The sequence below is a fragment of the Pristiophorus japonicus genome, chromosome 24, assembly GCF_044704955.1.
Source record: "Pristiophorus japonicus isolate sPriJap1 chromosome 24, sPriJap1.hap1, whole genome shotgun sequence".
NCBI classification, from domain to species: domain Eukaryota; kingdom Metazoa; phylum Chordata; class Chondrichthyes; family Pristiophoridae; genus Pristiophorus; species Pristiophorus japonicus.
Genome location: NC_092000.1, coordinates 8,643,648 through 8,665,402, shown reverse-complemented (window position 1 = coordinate 8,665,402; position 21,755 = coordinate 8,643,648). Strand labels below are relative to the sequence as shown.

General features: G+C 42.3%; 1 protein-coding gene and 1 long non-coding RNA gene across 7 annotated transcripts in view; one reads left to right on the top strand and one right to left on the bottom strand.

Annotated features, from left to right (window-relative positions):
* Positions 1-17,028, top strand: part of LOC139237912 (uncharacterized) — a 40,692-nt gene extending 23,664 nt beyond the window's left edge. For 3 of the 6 annotated variants that reach the window (XR_011588541.1, XR_011588544.1, XR_011588546.1), the window contains 2 exons: positions 8,948-9,059; positions 15,651-17,028. This is a non-coding gene — a long non-coding RNA (uncharacterized lncRNA). Of the gene's footprint in view, positions 1-8,947; positions 9,060-11,932; positions 12,088-15,388 lie in introns of all 6 variants that reach the window. The other 3 variants (XR_011588543.1, XR_011588545.1, XR_011588542.1) reach the window with 3 other exon arrangements.
* LOC139237911 (retinol dehydrogenase 8-like) overlaps positions 1-19,392 on the bottom strand; it is a 30,222-nt gene extending 10,830 nt beyond the window's left edge. Inside the window, exons 1-3 of the mRNA XM_070867204.1 lie at positions 19,287-19,392; positions 6,428-6,589; positions 4,139-4,318 (exon numbers count right to left, since the gene is read on the bottom strand). Of these exons, the coding sequence (XP_070723305.1) occupies positions 4,139-4,318; positions 6,428-6,589; positions 19,287-19,392 (448 nt within the window). The remainder of the gene's footprint in view (positions 1-4,138; positions 4,319-6,427; positions 6,590-19,286) is intronic.
* Positions 19,393-21,755: the final 2,363 nt, after the last annotated feature.

Here is a 21,755-nt window from a genome sequence, read left to right as displayed (position 1 = left end):
CTGAGAGGTGATCTTATTGAAGCGTATAAGATCCTGAGGGGGCTTGACATGGTAGATGCAGAGAGGATGTTTCCCCTCGTGGGGGAATCTAGAACTAGGGGGCATAGTCTCAGATTAAGGGGTCGCCCATTTAAAACGGAAATGAAGAGACATTTTTTCTCTCAGAGGGTCGTGTATCTTTGAAATTCTCTACCCCAGAGAGCTGTGGAGGCTGGGTCATTGAATATATTTAAGGCAGAGATAGACGGATTTTTGAGAGATAAGGGAGCCAAGGGTTATGGGGAGCGGTCAGGGAAGTGGAGTTGAGGCCAAGATCCATATCAGATAGGGGGAGTGTTTGCTAGTGCTGTTGGGGAGGAGTTAAACTAATATGGTAGGGGGATGGGAACCAATGCAGGGAGACAGAGGGAGACAAAAGGGAGGCAGAGGCAGGAGACGGAGGGGAGATGGGGGGATGGGGGGGCGGAGAGGCCTGGGGCGGGGAACAGGAAGGGCCACTGTGCGGCAGAATTCTAAAAGGTCAAAGCGTGTTAAAAAAACAAGCCTGAAGGCTTTGTGTCTTAATTCAAGGAGTATCCGCAATAAGGTGGATGAATTAACTGTGCAAATAGATGTTAACAAATATGATGTGATTGGGATTACGGAGACGTGGCTCCAGGATGATCAGGGCTGGGAACTCAACATCCAGGGGTATTCAACATTCAGGAAAGATAGAATAAAAGGAAAAGGAGGTGGGGCAGCATTGCTGGTTAAACAGGAGATTAATGCAATAGTTAGGAAAGACATTAGCTTGGATGATGTGGAATCTATATGGGTAGAGCTGCAGAACACCAAAGGGCAAAAAATGTTAGTGGGAGTTGTGTACAGACCTCCAAACAGTAGTAGTGATGTTGGGGAGGGCATCAAACAGGAAATTAGGGGTGCATGCAATAAAGGTGCAGCAGTTATAATGGGTGACTTTAATATGCACATAGATTGGGCTAGCCAAACTGGAAGCAATACGATGGAGGAGGATTTCCTGGAGTGCATAAGGGATGGTTTTCTAGACCAATATGTCGAGGAACCAACTAGGGGGGAGGCCATCTTAGATTGGGTGTTGTGTAATGAGAGAGGACTAATTAGCAATCTCATTGTGCGAGGCCCCTTGGGGAAGAGTGACCATAATATGATGGAATTCTGCATTAGGATGGAGAATGATACAGTTAATTCAGAGACCATGGTCCAGAACTTAAAGAAGGGTAACTTTGAAGGTATGAGGCGTGAATTGGCTAGGATAGATTGGCGAATGATACTTAAGGGGTTGATTGTGGATGGGCAATGGCAGACATTTAGAGACCGCATGGATGAATTACAACAATTGTACATTCCTGTCTGGCGTAAAAATAAAAAAGGGAAGGTGGCTCAACCGTGGCTATATAGGGAAATCAGGGATAGTATTAAAGCCAAGGAAGTGGCATACAAATTGTCCAGAAATAGCAGCGAACCCAGGGACTGGGAGAAATTTAGAACTCAGCAGAGGAGGACAAAGGGTTTGATTAGGGCAGGGAAAATGGAGTACGAGAAGAAGCTTGCAGGGAACATTAAGGCGGATTGCAAAAGTTTCTACGGGTATGTAAAGAGAAAAAGGTTAGTAAAGACAAACGTAGGTCCCCTGCAGTCAGAATCAGGGGAAGTCATAACGGGGAACAAAGAAATGGCAGACCAATTGAACAAGTACTTTGGTTCAGTATTCACTAAGGAGGACACAAACAACCTTCCGGATATAAAAGGGGTCAGAGGGTCTATTAAGGAGGAGGAACTGAGGGAAATCTTTATTAGTCGGGAAATTGTGTTGGGGAAATTGATGGGATTGAAGGCCGATAAATCCCCAGGGCCTGATGGACTGCATCCCAGAGTACTTAAGGAGGTGGCCTTGGAAATAGCGGATGCATTGACAGTCATTTTCCAACATTCCATTGACTGGATCAGTTCCTATCGAGTGGAGGGTAGCCAATGTAACCCCACTTTTTAAAAAAGGAGGGAGAGAGAAAACAGGGAATTATAGACCGGTCAGCCTGACCTCAGTAGTGGGTAAAATGATGGAATCAATTATTAAGGATGTCATAGCAGCGCATTTGGAAAATGGTGACATGATAGGTCCAAGTCAGCATGGATTTGTGAAGGGGAAATCATGTTTGACAAATCTTCTGGAATTTTTTGAGGATGTTTCCAGTAGAGTGGACAAAGGAGAACCAGTTGATGTGGTATATTTGGACTTTCAGAAGGCTTTCGACAAGGTCCCACACAAGAGATTAATGTGCAAAGTTAAAGCACATGGGATTGGGGGTAGTGTGCTGACGTGGATTGAGAACTGGTTGTCAGACAGGAAGCAAAGAGTAGGAGTAAATGGGTACTTTTCAGAATGGCAGGCAGTGACTAGTGGGGTACCGCAAGGTTTTGTGCTGGGGCCCCAGCTGTTTACATTGTACATTAATGATTTAGACGAGGGGATTAAATGTAGTATCTCCAAATTTGCAGATGACACTAAGTTGGGTGGCAGTGTGAGCTGCGAGGAGGATGCTATGAGGCTGCAGAGTGACTTGGATAGGTTAGGTGAGTGGGCAAATGCATGGCAGATGAAGTATAATGTGGATAAATGTGAGGTTATCCACTTTGGTGGTAAAAACAGAGACACAGACTATTATCTGAATGGTGACAGATTAGGAAAAGGGAAGGTGCAACGAGACCTGGGTGTCATGGTACATCAGTCATTGAAGGTTGGCATGCAGGTACAGCAGGCGGTTAAGAAAGCAAATGGCATGTTGGCCTTCATAGCGAAGGGATTTGAGTACAGGGGCAGGGAGGTGTTGCTACGGTTGTACAGGGCCTTGGTGAGGCCACACCTGGAGTATTGTGTACAATTTTGGTCTCCTAACTTGAGGAAGGACATTCTTGCTATTGAGGGAGTGCAGCGAAGATTCACCAGACTGATTCCCGGGATGGTGGGACTGACCTATCAAGAAAGACTGGATCAACTGGGCTTGTTCAGAAGAATGAGAGGGGACCTCATAGAAACGTTTAAAATCCTGACGGGTTTAGACAGGTTAGATGCAGGAAGAATGTTCCCAATGTTGGGGAAGTCCAGAACCAGGGGTCACAGTCTAAGGATAAGGGATAAGCCATTTAGGACCGAGATGAGGAGAGACTTCTTCACCCAGAGAGTGGTGAACCTGTGGAATTCTCTGCCACAGAAAGTGGTTGGGGCCAATTCACTAAATATATTCAAAAGGGAGTTAGATGAAGTCCTTACTACTCGGGGATCAAGGGGTATGGCGAGAAAGCAGGAAGGGGGTACTGAAGTTTCATGTTCAGCCATGAACTCATTGAATGGCGGTGCAGGCTAGAAGGGCTGAATGGCCTGCTCCTGCACCTATTTTCTATGTTTCTATGATCTTATTGAATGACGATGCAGGCTTGAGTGGCCAAATTGTCTACTCCTGCTCCTACTTCTTATGACAAGGGGAGGATGTCTTTACCCCCATTACATTGCACCAAAATTCCCAGCGCTCCCACGAGGATAGCAGAGTTCCTGTGCATACAACAGACATGAACAGTAACGGCATGGAAATGGAGAGTGGGTCTAATGGCACCTTGCCTTATTTTTCTCTGGGGAATGTTGTTTGGACACTTGTATGTAGCAGTGCCCAGAGAAGCTGTAACCCTTGCAACTGGTATCGCTTAGCTTCGTGGGTCTGAAAGAAGTGGGCAGAAAGGTCAAGGAGACCTAAATAGGAGCCTCACAGGTGCAAATTGATCCTGATTGTCCTTCTGGCTGCTGTTTTTGGTCAGCCAGAATGCCCCTTAGTCAGCAGATTTGTAGTAGGAGCTGCTCCTCTTCTCCCAATCCTGAGTGTATGATCCTGCCGGCCGGTGGGCCTGTGTATCTGGTCTATTTCAGTGGCTCTGTCCCTGGCATGGAGTGAGAGGAAACTTTGTTCTATATGTTTTCAACTTCCAGCCCAGATCATTTGAAACAACAGAGCTCAACTCTTGATTCTAAAATTAAAAGCTGTGAGGTATCCCATATCTAGTTTCAGAACATTCAATATGCTTAATGAAAGAGTTCTATTCATCAGTTGAATTGCAGAGGTTATGATACCTTGAAGCCCCATCACACTGCTCATCATAACAATGTGACCACTCTTTCTTCTCTTCATATCTGGGAGCACGGCCTTGACCATCCGAACAACTCCAAAAAAGTTTGTGTCAAACATACTTTTCATTTCCTGGATGCTTAGACTTTCTATTGGTCCAATCTTTCCAACCCCCGCATTGTTCACTAGACAAATGTATAAGGCAAAAATATTTCTTTGTAATGGTCAATATTACCATGAATGATAAATGAACAAAAATGCCTTGTGTAGAATGGTTTCCATTGCAGTCTATAACAAGTAAACACAATTTTATTTTTGTGAAAATACAAAGTTGAACATTGTTTATAGGCTCAGATCCTGAATTGTGTAATATCAAGGTGGGAATGAGGTAACAATATGAAATGTAATCTCTGTAGCACCCAGAGGACTGGGCTGCAAATGTGGAAGATGACAGACCTGAGGAAACGTGCCAAGTTAATGCCAGCATACTTTTATAGTATGCTGATATAGCTTCCTTCGAATCTGTTAATCTTATACTGACGTCTCTGTGCTCCTCCAATTCTGACCTATCGCACATCTCCTATTTTCTTCACTCAATCATTGGCGGCCGTGTCTTCAGCTGCCGAGACCCTAAGCTCTGGAATTCTCTCCTTAAACCCATTTGCCTCTCTACCTCTCTCTCCTCCTTTAAGACGCTCCTTCATACCTACTTCTTCGACCAAGCGTTTGGTCACCTGTCCTTCTGTGGCTCAGTGTCAAATTTTGTTTTATAATCGCTCCTGTGAAACTATCTTGAGACTTTTTACTACTTTAAAGGTGCCATATAAATGCAATGTTGCGTGCCCCTTCAGAAAATTCAGAACTTTACAACCCTTTGAATGATTACCATGCGTGGTCACACAGTAGCATGTCACACGTACAGGTTGCAGCTTACATTTGAACTGTTGTTACACTGAAATCTTTAAGGTGCTTCATGAGGGGTTGACTTATGAAGATAGGTTGAGTAGGTTGGGCCTATACTCATTGGAGTTTAGAAGAATGAGAGGGGATCTTATTGAAACATATAAGATACTGAGGGGGCTTGACAAGGTAGATGCAGAGAGGATGTTTCCCCTCGTGGGGAATCTAGAACTAGGGGGCATAGTTTAAGAATAAGGTGTCGCCCATTTAGAACTGAGACGAGGAGGAATTTCTTCTCTGAGAGGGTCGTGAATCTTTGGAATTCTCTACCCCAGAGAACTGTGGAGGCTGGGCCATTAAATATATTTAAGGTGGAGATAGACAAATCTTTGAGCGATAAGGGAGTAAAGGGTTACGGGGAGCGGGCAGGGAAGTGGAGCTGAGCCCAAGATCAGATCAGCCATGATCTTATTAAATGATGGTGCAGGCTCTAGGGGCCGAATGGCCTACTGCTCCTATGTTCCCATGTTCATCAATAATTCTTCCGAACTAAGTTGAGCTTCGCAATGCATGTTTAATTACTGACACACAGGATGGCCTGCAGGTTGGCCATGTAACATAGAAATTACAGCCAAAATATGAGACCCACGTCCACGCTCCTTATAGCTCAGATCATATCAAGGCTAGTAATGTGATCAAAATGAAAGATGGCAAATAAGGGGATAGACCTGAACTGGGGGAGGTGCTGCTTAAGGAGGCCACCTTTCTTGCCTAAGAGAGCTTTGAGGGAGCAGGGGAAGATGGAACCAGATATCTTCCCAAACTCAGGATCTGTACTGTTGTACTAGTAATGTCTTGATTCCCTTTTCTCACTCACTGACATACAATAAAGACACAGTATACATACAACCACATAAATATTACAACAATGCAATGTAAGCTGAGGGTCTTGTCACCAGCATCCCCACACATGTTCCTTGTAATTGTAGGCTTGGTAGATCAGGAATGTGCAACCTTTTCAAGCTGAGATACCAGTGTTACAATCATGGAGTAGGCCACATATGATTACACAGAAATGTGAACCCTTGTGTACAAAAGGTTAGGCCCCATGTATACAAATTCTAAGCCCCCATACAAAAAAAGAGACCCACATACACAAAATTGAAATTTCAATACGGAACCATTTCAAGTCCCAATTGGAAGACCTCAATACACAAAAAAGGTGAGGGCCCCATTCACAACAATTCCAGGTCACACTCACCAAAGTTTGCAAACACCAACAAAGCTACACAAATCTGGACGATGCAGATATTGATCTTGTGGATGTAGCAGCCAAAGAAAAACGTGCTTGGGAACGTTTACTATTTAAGATGTGTAATGCTTCATTTCCTTACCCAGTACGTCAATTCTTCCATCTTGAATACTGTTGAGGCATTCCATCACTGACTCATCACTGCAAACATCTAGCTGGTTGATGTGTAATGTCTTGTTCAATGTATCTCCAGCAGCTGCTTGTAGCTTTCCTTTTCTACTTAAATTTCTCATAGTGGCAATAACTTTTTTGAAAAGAAAAATGTAAAAAATGTATCAGCATGTATTGTACTATCTCTATCTTAACCATCCATCTACATGGCACTTCCTGACCACTTTCTGTGTCAAGTGTTTCATAGAATCAAACAGCACAGAAGGAGGCCATCGTGTCTGATGCGGCTCTTTGAAAAAAACATTTAATTAGTCCGACTATGCAAACATTTCTAATGCAAATCCAAATGTTATAAGATCAACAGTCATCTGTAACTAATATAAAAACAGAATGCTGGAAATCTCAGCCGGTCAGGCAGCATCTGTGGAGAGAAAAACAGAATTAACGTTTCGGATCGATGACCCTTCGTCAGAACTGCCGAATGTTCGAAAAGAACACATACTTCAGCACTGAAAGGGAAGGGGAAGAAAGAATAAAAGGGAAGTTCATCTGTAGCAATTGCCTGTCGCATCACGAGCTGGAAATTCTAATTTTAATAAAATGACATGGACCTGCAATGATTACCTGTGACCAATAGGTGGCACTGTATTATCCACTTTTGGAAAATATTTTCATGTTTTTTTTTCTCAGTAACTGAAATTACTACATGGTTCAAAATAATCGTTTTTAAAAAAAAATTACATAGAATGTACAGCACAAACAGGTAATTCGGGCCAACAGGTATATTTATGCTCCACACGAGTCTCCTCCCACCCTTCTTTATCTAACCCCATCAACATATCCTTCTATTCCTGTCTCCCTCATGTGTTTATCTAGTTTTCCCTTAAATGCATCGATACTATTCGCCTGAACCACTCCCTGTGGTAGCGAATTCCACATTCTCACCACTCTGGGTAAAGAAGTTTCTCCTGAATACCTGGTTGGATTTATTAGTGACTGTCTTATATTTATGGCCCCATATTTTGGTATCCCCACAAGTGGAAAGATTTTCTCTACCTTATTGAAGCCTTTCATATTCTGAAAGACCTCTATCAGGTTACCCCTCAGTTTAAAAAAATCACATAATTAGATATTCCTCAACAACATGATTAATTCTATTGTGTTTTTTTTAATGCCCTCATTATTTTCCTTCATTTGAAAGCCTGATACTCTCTGAAATATCTGGACTTTGATTTGATATTTTTGCCCAGAACTATGACACTTATTAGCTGAAAGCACATTATGCTGCTCGAATAAATGCCTTTTACCCAATTTTCTAGGATTCATCAGTAACCAAACTGTTGGAATATTTTTCTTCAGCTTCTAACAATTTCTGCTCAGTTATTATGAGAAAAGTTAGAGAACAAACTTAATAATCAGGTAAATTTACACTGAATGTCAATGTGTATTGCAAATTTATGTGTCGTATTTGGAAAAATAAAGAAACATAAGCAGTAGTGGAGTCTGCAATGAAACGTGCAGAAATACAAGTCTATACCTTTTTAAATGTAAGTTTCTCACAAACAAATCCAACATTCTCATCTCCAGCCTAAAAAGCAAGTAACCTATAAATGAACTCAGACCGGGGTTCATTCATCAATTTCTTGTCTTAAAGGGACACTCAACTACACTTTCATAGAAGAATAATACATTGTGTTTCAGATGGTATAGTGTTCCTGCCCTTAATAAATGTGCAAAAATTGCCTCACCATGATCAGCGCCATCGAAGATTCACAAGTACCAGTGGTACATAAAGTGTACATTTTCTGTCCATTACACTATGACACATAAGAATAAACAAATAGAGCATTGTATACAGAAGCTCGCAGGAACAGAAAACATTGGAGTCAGAATTTCTGCATCCCCTTAATTTAGCTTGCCAATCACACTTAAATATAAAACAAACGTGTAAGTTGAATAAAAGGGAAACGTGCCCAGTATTTACGTATCAGCAATTAGACTTTTGAGCATAGAGACACTTCTTAGCAGCGAAATAATGCATTATACATAATGTTCTTGCCCCTTATAAAACAATGGGGACCATTTTAATAAGTAGCATTAATCGGGCGGGCATTGGGTGAGACCTGACCGAAGGAATCGGCAGTGAAAAGCACTTCCTATAGGGAGCTTGCCAATTGGGAGGGTGGGAAACGGGAAATCCAACGGAACTGCAGCACCCTAAAGGGGAGGTGCTTTTTTTGGTTTTGGATACAGACGGTGATATTGTGGAGCAACTTTGACCAGTGCCCCACAATTCACTAGTGGAGATGCTCATTGACCAGCAGGCTCATTAGGGGCATTTTCCTTTTTCTGTTCAACTCGCTCTCTCACACTCATAGTCACTCACTTGGTATGACAACCTAGTGGTGTACTGTGCTACCACTCATCTGCTATTGCTTACTCTTTGCCACTGTGTGTTAATCCTATCCTCCCCTTTTTCTCTGTCCATCAGATGACTCGGACTGTCATAGACGGAAGGGAAACTCTACAGAAGATACACCATTACTTGCTCTTGCCCTTCCAAGCACCCAGCACAGAAATTGTCTTCCTATGTGGTATAGATGGTGAGTTACAGAGAATATACAGCACAGAAACAGGCCATTTGGTCCAACCATTTTGTGCTGGTGTTTATACTCCACACAAGTCTCCTCATATTCCACCTACCTCATCTCAGCAATTCAGCATATCTTTCTGTTCCCTTTTCTGTCAAGTGCTCATCTAATTTCCTTTTTGAAAGCATCAAAGCTATTGGCCTCAACCACTTGCTGTGGTAGTGAGTTTAATATTCTAAGCACTCGGAGTAAAGATGTTTCCCCTTCGATAGTTGGAGGGCAGAAAGCAAAGGATGGATCAAAGGAAATTCTTTGGCCTGGAAAGATATGGTGAAGCATGCTCCATATCTGTGTTGGAAGCACTCTTTGAATAACCACCTTCGTTAACATCTCCATCCACAGTCCCAAAGTCCACCTGCTGCCTGAAAACATGGGGAAAGTACTTAAGTATTTCTACTGTTCCCTCACTCTCTGCAACAAGCTTGGGAGGGGTTTGCACTGGGTTATGCATTGAGTTAAAAGAAGGATGCTTTCTGCACATCAGTAATTGCTGAATGTATTGGACTGCATTGCAATATACCAGAGGGTTGAGTTCTGTGGCGATCTGAAAATAGCATTGACACCCTGCAGTCCACCATGGAGTGGGTGGTCACTTCAATAGATGATGCATCTGGTCCCTTCCTGCAGGAGTATCTGGCACGAGTGACAGCCTTTTCAGGGTTATGCTTGTGTGGATATCTGAACGGAATATATGGAATTAAGGACAGTAAAGTAAACGGGATATATGAAAATATATAAGCCATGGAAGAATAGCTGGGAGAATGTCAGATTGCAAATAGTGCAACATCAGCATAGCTAGCAGTCTTTCTCAAGGTTTCAAGTCACTAATCCTGCCAATAATATATAATTGTAACATGAAATACATCTGCAGAATTGCAAGGTCTCAGTTAATAGTCACACCATTAGATTGAAACATTTAGAGGCAATGCTTGAGCTTTCAAGAAGAACATCTCATATAGATTGACTAATGAGTGGCTGAGTTAGACTGTCAATCCATTTGTATTTTGTTATCTGATTTCAAAACTGTATAACTGTTAACGCTTTACGATGTAACTTCACCTATCCGTAGGGAGTGTGTACGCTCTATCCAGAGAGTATATCTTCTGTCTGATGGGTCTTACCGGCCGGTAATAAAGATTACTTTGTTCAAAGCACAAGAGGTATTCGACTCAGTAATTTTACTGAACCAGATTGAGGTAAAAGAATCCAGGAATTTACATTTGGTGTCAGAAGTGGGATCTCAATGGACGACTGCCGAAAACTTGCGAATTAAGAGCCAGACTAGCCTTGGACGAGACGAGGGGAAAGTGGCCACTGGAGTGAGTATGATTTCAATACTACTCCAGTTTCCCCCGGTTTCAAAAGTCTGAGGAAAGTTTAGCCACTCGCTGGTTCTCAGGTAGTGTCTGAACGAGATCCAGGACAATCTGGTGAATACCTTTCAAACTTAGAATAGGGATAGAGATAGGGAAATTGCGCGATGACGCAAACCAAGCGGCGACTTGGAAAGATAGGTTATAGTTAGAGCTAGATAGGGATAGATGATCAATCATGGATCCAAAAAATTAATAGGAAAGAAAAGAGACTCTAGTGAATGTCTGTTTAAATGAGAAATGCTTCTGTGATTTTTACTGAAAAAAAAAGCCGGGGAGTTGTGGTTTGTTTTATCTCAAACAGAATGAAAGTTTGTTTTAACCCTTCGTAGTGTTGTCCTGTATGTGGGAAGTTTAAGAGTGTGAACCTTATTGAATTACGTATATTCGGATGATAAGTTACGGAGCCAGGAAATGCACAAAGGATAGGTTTGTTAAAAAAAAAAGAAAAAAATTACATGGTCCCGGTAGTTAAAAAAAAGAAAAACTTGTTGAAAGAAAACATTCAGAGAAGGCACAGCAAAACAACTGAGATGGATTCAAAAGGATTAAAAAAAAATTATATTAAATAACACGACCTTGAGGCTGGAACAATTGAGATAACGAAAAGCAGTCCACAGCCTATGTGCCAGGCTTCTCTCTAGTCATGAAAAAAAAAGTAACGTACTAAATAGGTGCTGAAAGAAAAAAATGTTCTGAGATTTTAAATTATGAAAAAATTCCACTGCAGTAAAAAAAAAGAAATCACTCCTGTCCAGTTGGCAGAAAAACTCCATTAAATTAGGGCTTTCATTGACTGATTGGATTTAAACTGCGCAGTAATGCGAAAGGATAGGGAAATTTGGAGACTAAAAGAAATTAATTGAGGCTCATAAGAAATCAAAATTAGAAAATTAGGCTCAGAGGGAATAAAATGGGGATTTAAATAGAGGATAGGTGTTCAACTCAGGTATGACGTCGACCTTGAATATCACTTGGCCCGTCTAGACTCTGATTGAATTAAAAAAAAACCCCGCAGCAACTCGGAAGGTAGGGCCGACGCGAACGCGCAGCGGCGCAGACGCACAAACAACGCGAGACGCGCAGCGGCGCGAGTGTGCGGCCGAGAGGAGAAGGGCCGAAGCGAACGCGCAGGAAAGCGAATGCGCAGTGAAGCGAACGCGCAGCGACACTAACGCGTAGTGACGCAAACGCGCAGTGACGTAGACGCGCAGTGACGCCGACGCGTAGTGACGCAGAGGCGCAGCAACGCGAATCGCGAAAGTCAGTGCTAATGTCAGTAAGTCCTTGTAAGTCTTAAGTGTTTAAGAGTTTTAAGTATTTAAATCGCGCGGCGACGTGGTAAGTGTTAGAAGTCTTTGTCTATCTTGTATTGAAATCGCGCGGCGACGCGAACAGCGCGGCGACGCGGGTAAGTGTTAGAAGTCCTTGTTTATCTTTTAAAATTTTAAGTATCTTAACTCGCGCGGCGACGCGAGCCACAGGTTGACGCGGATTGCGTGGCGACGTGAACTGCGAGGCAACGCGGATTGCGCGGCGACGTGAACTGCGGGGCGACGTGGGATTTTTAAGAATCGCGCGGCGACGCGAACCGCGCGGCGACGCGGGTAAGTGTTAGCATTAGTAAAGTTTGTTTATTTGGAGTTAGTTAAAGTCAGTGTTAGTTCCTGTAAAGTCTGTGTCTATTTTTAAGTTTGTTTAAATTGCACGATGACACGAACGCGTAACGACACGGTAATACGAGGGGCAGCGTGAAAATGGGTAATCAGTTAGATAAAACCACGGATGCGGATAGTCCGCTACAAAAGTTATGTGAGGAATTCCCTGAAAGAGCTGAAGACTTTAGAAAATTATCAGGAGCCCTAACTAAATTATTAGGGGATGACCAGTGGCCTCTAGGTGGCACTAGAAGTGTAGAGGTAGAAAAAAAAGCACAGGGATTGTTAAAAAAAAAATTAATTAAAAGATGCATCACTTCTGTCAAGTTGGCAAACAAATGCTATTAAATTAGGACTTGCATTGACAGAGGGAACACATGTTAAAACTGTAGATGTCTTAAAGAAAGAATGTGCGCACGAGAAACTTGCTAAGAGATCCTCTGGGACCTCTGAGAAAGGTATTGATCAACTACAAGTTAAAATGGCTGGCTTTGTGTTAACCGAGGCTGATGATGAAATTGATGAGTGACCACTGACTCAGCGCCCAACGGCGCCTCCCGCACCCCCTGGCCTCTTGCTCCAGTCCTCTTCCCAACACCCTCCACCTAACACTCCGGTAAAAAGAGTTAGGAACAACCCCATATCACCAAAGCAACTAACCCAAACTGACTCCTCATCCTCTGATAGCGATTCGGATCCCCAGTTTATAAGCAATATAGCCGAAAGGACCAGATCTCACACTCGAAAGGGCAGAACTATATCTTGACATCACAAACAGTCCCGTAAATCTTCTAGTCAATCTACCAGTCCAAGTTGTGAAAGACATAGCAAACACCCCCGCCGATCGAGACGCAGAACTGTCAAGCAGTCAGACAGCTCCGAAACATCCACCGACCTAGAAATGATGGGAAGAGGCCGGGACTGGGTAAGAGGAATTGACTGTTTTAATTGTGGGCAGGAAGGACATTGGAATAAAAATTGCCCCTACCGTCAGCATGGAAAAGGAAGAGGAGGGGGGCAAGGGGGGAGAGGAGGATCTTACACTAACTTCTCCCAGAAACAACCCCTTTGGTCAATTGTCCCCCAATTGACTACACAGCTTGATTGTGCAGGGATCCTCCCCGGACGACGAACCCATTCTGAATGAGTGGCAACCCTTTTTGATAGATACGGGAGCCTTCATGTCTTCTGTACAATCAAAGCTTAAACTCCCTGCCTCTACTGAAACACAGGAACTTTCAGGATTCCTGGGACAAATCTCGACATTCCCAGTGTCAGAACCGGTTAAAATGGGTTACCAGGAAGAATCGGTGGAACATCGAGTTGTTATCACAACCAATCTGGACTGTAACTTGATAGCTCGAGACCTCCTTTGCAAATTCCAGTTGCATTTGGAGTGTGGAGATGATGGAATTATTGTAAAACAGGAAACCCTTAAGCGGCAGTATTATACCACTAGAACCCCTCAGTGGTGGTCTCCGGACCTGCCGCAGGCACCCTATCACGTGACCCTAGCATACGATCCCAGTGGAAAGAATCAGGACCTGCAGAACTTTTATCAGGATCACGAAGGGGAAGTGAAGGGAATTCTATTAAGGACTAGAGTGACTGGACTGGAAAGAGAGGCAGATTTTGTGGAAGTGGATAAGAATCTGTGGAAACAGCCCCTAACAATGGCACCGTATATTGCTCGTGAAGTATTAGCCCCTCACCATGCTAAAGATTTGGGAGTTATGGTACGCAAGGCCATAGATGAGGCTGACCCTACCAGCCGGGATGTGCAAATCGTAAAACATGGCCGAACAGTCCAATACTGGCTCGGACATACCTGACTATGTGGATCCTCATGTGTGGGCAGAGGACCCCTCCCAAGTGGGTTATACTCCCATTGATCCGATTGAGATCCCAGTGCAGGGCAATGTGGACTGGCCTTCTATCCGACAGAACCCACTGAAATCACAGGCAATCCTAAACTGACCTTTCGGCACTGTACTGCAATTAATCCAGCCTGTTTCCTTACTGAGCCACCCCAAGATGAGGAAGAACCCAGTCATGATTGCTTATCTTTAACTTAAGAGGCCACATCAGTCAGGGAAGATTTAGTTGATGTACCAATGGAAGATCCAGACTGTATTCTTACTGAGCCAACCCAAGATGAGGAAGAACCCAGTCATGATTGTTTATGTATGTTGACGGAAGTACTTCTATTAATCCAGAAGATACACGAATCTCAGGATACGCCATAGTAAACCAGGAGAATCAGGTCTTGGAATCTGCCGCTTTTGAAACCGCCTATTCTGCTCAACAAGCTGAACTATTCGCCCTCACCCGAGCCTGTATCTTGGCCAAAGATCTCAAAGTCAATATCTATACCGACTCTAGGTATGCCTTTGGGGTGGCCCATGATTTTGGACAATTATGGAAAAATAGGGGATTCCTAACCTCACAGGGGAATGAGATATCTCATAAACAGTTAGTATCTGATTTGTTGCAAGCCCTCATGTTCCCCAAACGCATTGCCATTGTCAAATGTACCGCCCATACTACCGAAAATTCTCTGGTTGATATAGGGAATCGTTGTCCTGACCAAGAGGCCAAACAGGCCTCTCGTGACCAACAGATGGTAGTGCCCAAAATTATGAGTCAGACTAAAAATCCTGCGAAGGATAAGTTAGCCTCGGAAAAACCAATGCCAACCATCCAAGATGTTATAAAAGCACAGGAGGACGCTCCTGAAAAAGATAAACTGTTGTGGAAATATTATGCATGTACTTATGACAATGTTTCTAAACTCTGGACCACTCCCGCGGAACAGACTTCTGACAAGTTGGCTCTATGAGTTATTGAATGTATGCATTTTGCTACTCATTGTGGAGCAAGGACCACGAGTGACACACTTTTGGCTACTTGGGGGCACCCTAGACTCCAGGCGCTCACCCAGAACATCAGTAGTCGTTGCCTGGTTGGCCAGCAACATAATCCAGGGAAGGGAGTCCCCTGTGATTGGGGTAAAAAGCCCCTACCCGAAGGTCCCTTTGAGACATTTCAGTTGGACTACATTGAGTTGCAAAAAGTTCAGTGTTACAAATATGTGTTAGTAATAATAGATGTGTTTAGCAGATGGATTGAAGCCTACCCTAACCTGGACAATAAGACTCAAACTGTTGTTAAGGTGTTAATGAGGGAAATTGTTCCTAGATATGAGATCTCAGCTCGACTGATGACCACCTATGTTCTTTCTCTGACTCAGGCTCTGCGACTAGTTCACAACCAGGTTCAAGATGCTCACCTCGACCTCCCAGTTTTACCCGAATTGTCCCTCGTGGCACCAGGGAAGTATGGATTCAGAAGGGATTAGAGCCACAATGGGAGGGGCCTTTTTAGGTGTCACTCACTACCCCCACTGCAGCCAAGGTTGAGGGGAAAAGTGCCTGGGTTCACCTGCACCACTGCAAGCTCATCACCATTTAAACAAATTTTGCTGGTTAGTCTAATTCCTGTTTCTGTTCCAGATCTTCCCCATAGCTGAACAAGGCAGTTGAAGGAGGATCAGTTTGAACTTTTACCCGTAAGACAGCCAAATACACTGACGGAGACCTGAAGAAGGGAAACGGGAAAACAGAACTCTTTTTATCAGCTAAATAATAGTGTTGATATGACAATTTTAGCGCACGGGAAGGAAGACAAAGGCGAGAGCTCCATGTAAACACCTTTTTGTATATGTCTTACGTTTATGCGGAAAAAGGGCACTTCACTAGATGCTGGGTGTGTTCACATATCCCTATACATTCCAAAGGGGGAATTCCTTTGCGCACCGTTCTCCTGACCCTAACTGAGACTGTTAGATGGATTCAAAGAAACGATATTGGAACAGGTAGCTAACCGCACTGCTGAGGCTCTGGAGGGCATCACAGCTGAAATGGTAGCGATAAGGACCGTAGCATTACAAAACCGAATGGCCCTCGATTACCTGTTAGCTGAGAAAGGGGGAACGTGTGCCCTGATAGGATCTGAATGTTGCACTTACATTCCTGATAGTTCAGAAAACATAACCCACCTTGCCGATCACATAAGGTGGGAGGTGAAGAAGTTATCCACACCAGCAAAGGAACTTAGCAGGTTTGATTGGTTTCTGGGTGGATCTTGGAGATCCTATCTAATACATGGGGCAATTGTTCTCATCGTAATTACCTGCTGTTTGATTGTTCGTTGCCTTAACCTCTGCTGTAAAGTAATGATGACAAGGTTAGCAGACCCTCTTGTGGTCAAGGGTTCCCGGGTTATGATCCAACAAACTAGAGAACTACTCAACAATGCAATACTCCTAGAATGATCCGAAATGTTATCATAGAATGATAAAAGGAGGGATGTGGATATCTGAACGGAATATATGGAATTAAGGACAGTAAAGTAAACGGAATAAATGAAAATGTATAAGCCATGGAAGAATAGCTGGGAGAATGTCAGATTGCAAATAGTGCAACATCAGCATAGCTAACAGTCTTTCTCAAGGTTTCAAGTCACTAATCCTGCCAATAATATATAATTGTAACATGAAATACATCTGCAGAATTGCAAGGTCTCAGTTAATAGTCACACCATTAGATTGAAACATTTAGAGGCAATGCTTGAGCTTTCAAGAAGAACATCTCATATAGATTGACTAATGAGTGGCTGAGTTAGACTGTCAATCCATTTGTATTTTGTTATCTGATTTCAAAACTGTATAACTGTTAACGCTTTACGATGTAACTTCACCTATCTGTAGGGAGTGTGTACGCTCTATCCAGAGAGTATATCTTCTGTCTGATGGGTCTTACCGGCCGGTAATAAAGATTGCTTTGTTCAAAGCACAAGAGGTATTCGACTCAGTAATTTTACTCAACCAGATTGAGGTAAAAGAATCCAGGAATTTACACTTGTTATTCAGGTACTGGGCTGGAACATCTTTTGAGTTCTCGGATGCAAACTAATTTCTAACCCATAGTTTTTTGATGGCTTCCCAGGAGAGAAAAAAAAGATGTGATTTTAAAGTTACAGAAGGATCGAAAAAGATCAACTAGAAAACAAAGTAAAATGAAAGATTAGAAACGAATATTAATGCCGATAAATAGGTTTGGAATTTGCGGACTGTGCCGAAGCAAACGCTGACCCCGGAGAAACCTACCCACAGAGATCTTGCAATTTCTGTGATGAGAAGTTTGCCTTTTCTGACAAGCAAGAGATTTCAGTGCAATATACTAGCGAATCCCGAATGCGATCTGCTGTGACGTCAACAAGCTGTCTAAGCAACCAATTACATGCAGAATTTTAACAGGCAGGAAATGAGAACTTGCTTTTATCCTGATTTTTACAAAATGTTAAGAGAATAAAACAAAGATTGGTGCTCTCATGGGGAAAAGGTAAACCTGAAATAAATACAAACAAACTTTAAAAAAAATTAAAACTTTTCTTAAAAATTGTAATTTTGAAATATGATTTAGTAGTTTAGGAATGATATTACAATAGTAATAACCTTCTTACTGTAATATTAATGTTTGCTTTCATGTCACAATGTGCGAACTGAAAATATAAAACTGGTCAGCCCAAGGCCACAGAAATATCCTTGTATCTGTTGATAGTTTAAGAGTTACATGATAGAAATCATATTTTTAAATTTGTAAAGAAAACTTAGCATTCATAGGGTTAATTTTGTTGATGGGGATTCCTGCATATTAATCACAGTTAAATAAAAGGGGTTTTAATGCAAGAGCACCACATGCTTCTGTAAAGAGAAATCCTCTTACGATAAGCAGCTCTTGGTTTCAAGCCTACAGAGGGCATACTGTGCATTTTAAATAAACAAGACAATTTGAATTACTGTAACTCTTAGTTAACATAGAGAATTAAGCAGTTGAAGAAAAATATTTAAAGAGGAGGGAAAAGGGATTAGATAGCTCTGGCTGGGAGTTAGCATCAGCACCAGCACATGACCTTGTATGTCAAAATGCAAGTGATTATTATGGATAAACTTGTCTATACCTCTCAAGTAATTTTGCTGAAATAAAAAAAAAGATGGTACCAAAATGATACAAGAAATTTAATTTGCTGAATATATGTACATGTTTACAAATTAATTTATTGAATACATTGATCTGTATCATATCTTTCTATCTAGGTAATTGTAGCTACTCGTATCCTCTCCAAGTGAATCAGAGGAGAATTGTAGTGGCTTATAAATTTTGGCTCAATGCCATTGTCTAGCTTTCTTTTCAAGATTGCTTTGAAGATAAGTGTTTGAAAATACTTGTGATCAACTGCCTTCCCTCATGGAGATTACATGAACACTGGCCTTCAAGGACGGAGTAAGTTTGCAGCTAAATGTCACAGGGTTAATTTTTGGCTTGTGTATTCCTGGCATGGATGTCTGCCCAGTGAGCGTACAGTCTACAGTTTTCCAGCTATTAACTTTTATTACTTATTAGATTACTTGTGTGCAATGCCATGGAGATCAATAGCATTCTGTCCCATTGTAAAGTTTTCAAATAAGATTAAAAAATACAGCAGAGATGGATTACCATTATCGAATAATAAATTGACAAAATTGAAATGTTAAATCATAGTATTGTTGAGAAAAGTGCACATTCAGAACCTTTGGTGCGCTTTCATACAATAGTGGTCAAATCTTGAACATTCAAAGAAAAACGTGCGCCTTTAATAAAGAATAATAGTTACCAAGGAGTATTTACATGGCAACAATTTAGTCAAGGGCTTCAGATAATACCATAACTAGCTAGATGCAATCTAGTACAGTTTATAAATTGTTTGAACTCCAAGGTTAGATTAGAGACTAGTTTTGAAATTACCTGCATTCTTTGGAGAAATTTTACTTGGTTTTGGCTCCCCTATCTCTGAAAATTTCTGTCAGAATGATTGTGCATCACAATGTACCTTTGTGACGCACAATAATGATCTCTTTAGAAACATCACTGTGGAAAAAAGACTTAAAAATCTATTAAGATAAAAGTAAAGATGTAATTCATATTTAGGAAAAAAGATCTCAATGTATTTAATGCACTTAAAAATGTAACATGACTAACCTTTATAATATACATTTGCAATACTAAATACTTTCTTTTGAATTAGTACTGAGTTAACCAAACACCTACCATAAAATTGCTTCTTGGCATCATTTGCAAGTTGTATAGCAAGCTTTAAACCAATTCCAGAGGAGCATCCAGTAATCAGTACAACCTTTTGCCTAGTATTTGCCATTGGTACTTCTATTGGAGAGCAAGCAAGGAAACTGAAGAGGATTAAAACTTGGACAAAGCAGGTCAGTCACATGATTGCTACAGTCAGCTGTTAATAAACCTGTAGACCTTATATAACCTTGCACACCAGTACTATACATGCATCCCAATAGTCTTCACTTAAGGGTCACGGAGAATTTCTACAGTCTGATTTTGTGTGATCTTATTTTGTTTTAACATGGTTTGAACGTCTACAGAAATGAAGTGAAGTTTGTGTCTTAATTTTAGTGAAAAAGCAGGCATGGGCACAAGTGGTAAAATACTGTTTTGTCTAGCCTTTTGCCAAAAATAATGGTCAGGAATGTTACCTTTCAAATGTACTGATGTTTTTGTGTGTACTCGAGTGTGTAAATAAATAAATAAATATATATGTATAAAATGATATTTATATATAAAAAAATCCTGTCCATATTTGTGACATAGAAATTTATAATAACAACTAAAAAAATGAAGGCTAAATTGTATGACTTTAAAATAAGTATCCAGTTGTATACATGCACCTTGGTCTGATTATGGCACACCCTCTAACTCCACTTCATCTGAAGACCACACTTGTTCTGATTCCCTGCATGTAACACCACAGGAGATCAACTATTTTATAAATACAGATATTGCACCGATGCACTGTTAAGACGATTAGGTTTCAAAACACCATCGCTTGGAAAAACGGACGGTTTGTGGCCTATTACATCCCCAATATGCCGGGCAGGAGGTGCGCGCACTAGCAGAAGTGCGCTGCCCACCCTATTGATAGTGGAGATTTTGGTTTTGTTGGCGGCAGGAGCACATGCTAATAGCATTCTTAGCTTTTCATAATCTATTTAAATTAGGGACCTGCGTTTCTTGCGGGACCCATTTGCCATTTTGAATAACCCCAGGGCTTGAGTTGCGATGTGCTGGCCTCACTCAGCAAAGCATGGTGCTAACCAGCAGTACAGTCTATTTATAGGCATCATGGTTAGTTGCTGGTTTAATGTTTCTGGCTACTTCTTGACTACTAGGCAGATTTTTGCTGTTGTATGACTGGAAAGTTCACTGTCTGCACAAAAAGGTATTGGTGCTCTTGCACTGTTGCTCTTTGCCTCACAAATAGTCTGGCTGCAGACATATGTGGTCCCATAGGACTGCCTTTGGGCTGGAGTACGAGGGGGAGCAGCAACGAAGACACCACCGAATCAGGAGAAGCTGCCAGAAGAGGAGGAGGGCAAACAGAAGGACATGTCAACAGAGGGTCTTCAGGAAGCACTCCTCCGACATCTTTACCAAGGAGGCTATTGCTGAGCCATGTCACCTGCTGCAGCCACAACTCCAACCTCAAACAAGGGCATGGACAGCACTTCCTGCAGCTGGCAAGGTCACTGGCGCTCTCACTTTTATGCCATGGACTTCTTTCAGGCTGCAACGGATGACACGGAGTAGCAGATTTAATGAAGTATGATGCCCTGATTGCAGGGTACTGGGGGAGGGCAGTGTTGAGTGCTGTCAGTGTTGCAATTAATGAGGCTGTAAGCGGTGTCCTCAGTGATTGTTTCCCATTGCCTCCTGAGGAGGGCTTCCTGTCCCCTGGGTGAGGGTGGGGGGGAGGGGTGTGAGGGGGAAGGATGTCCTTCCTCCTGGCCACTGCCTGCACCAAGGCACCATCAGAGAACCTTGGTACCCACTTGCTCCCTTCTTCAGCCATTTCTTCCATAACTTGTTGCACACTCTTTGCAATTAGAATGCATCTAGAATCATTGTAATTAGCACGGATGCTGAAAGTCAAATTGAACGGTTTTCTGGTATCAATGGAGTTGGACACGGGGGCGAGTCAGTCAGTTATGAGCCAAAAGGCTTTTGAGAAACTGTGGGGCAACAAGGCACAAAGGCCCAAACTGAGCCCGTTTCAGACAAAGCTGCGCATCTACACCAAAGAGTTCATACCAGTCATTGGCATTGCGGCAGTTAAGGTATCGTACGATGGAGCTGTGCATGATTTATCACTGTGGATTGTATCAGGCGATGGCCCAAAGCTATTCGGCAGAAGCTGGCTGGGAAATATTAGATGGAACTGGGACGACATCAAAGCACTATCTTCAGTGGATGAAACCTCGTGCGCCCAAGTGCTGAGCAAGTTTCTGTCGCTATTTGAACCAGGCATTGGCAAGTTCACTTGCGCCAAGGTACAGATCCATCTAGTCCCCGATGCATCACAAGGCTCGAGCGGTTCCATATATGATGAGGGAGAAAGTTGACATTGAACTGGACAGACTTCAACGAGAATGAATCATATCGGCAGTCGAGTTCAACGAGTGGGCCAGTCCGATTGTTCTGGTGTTGAAAAGCAAT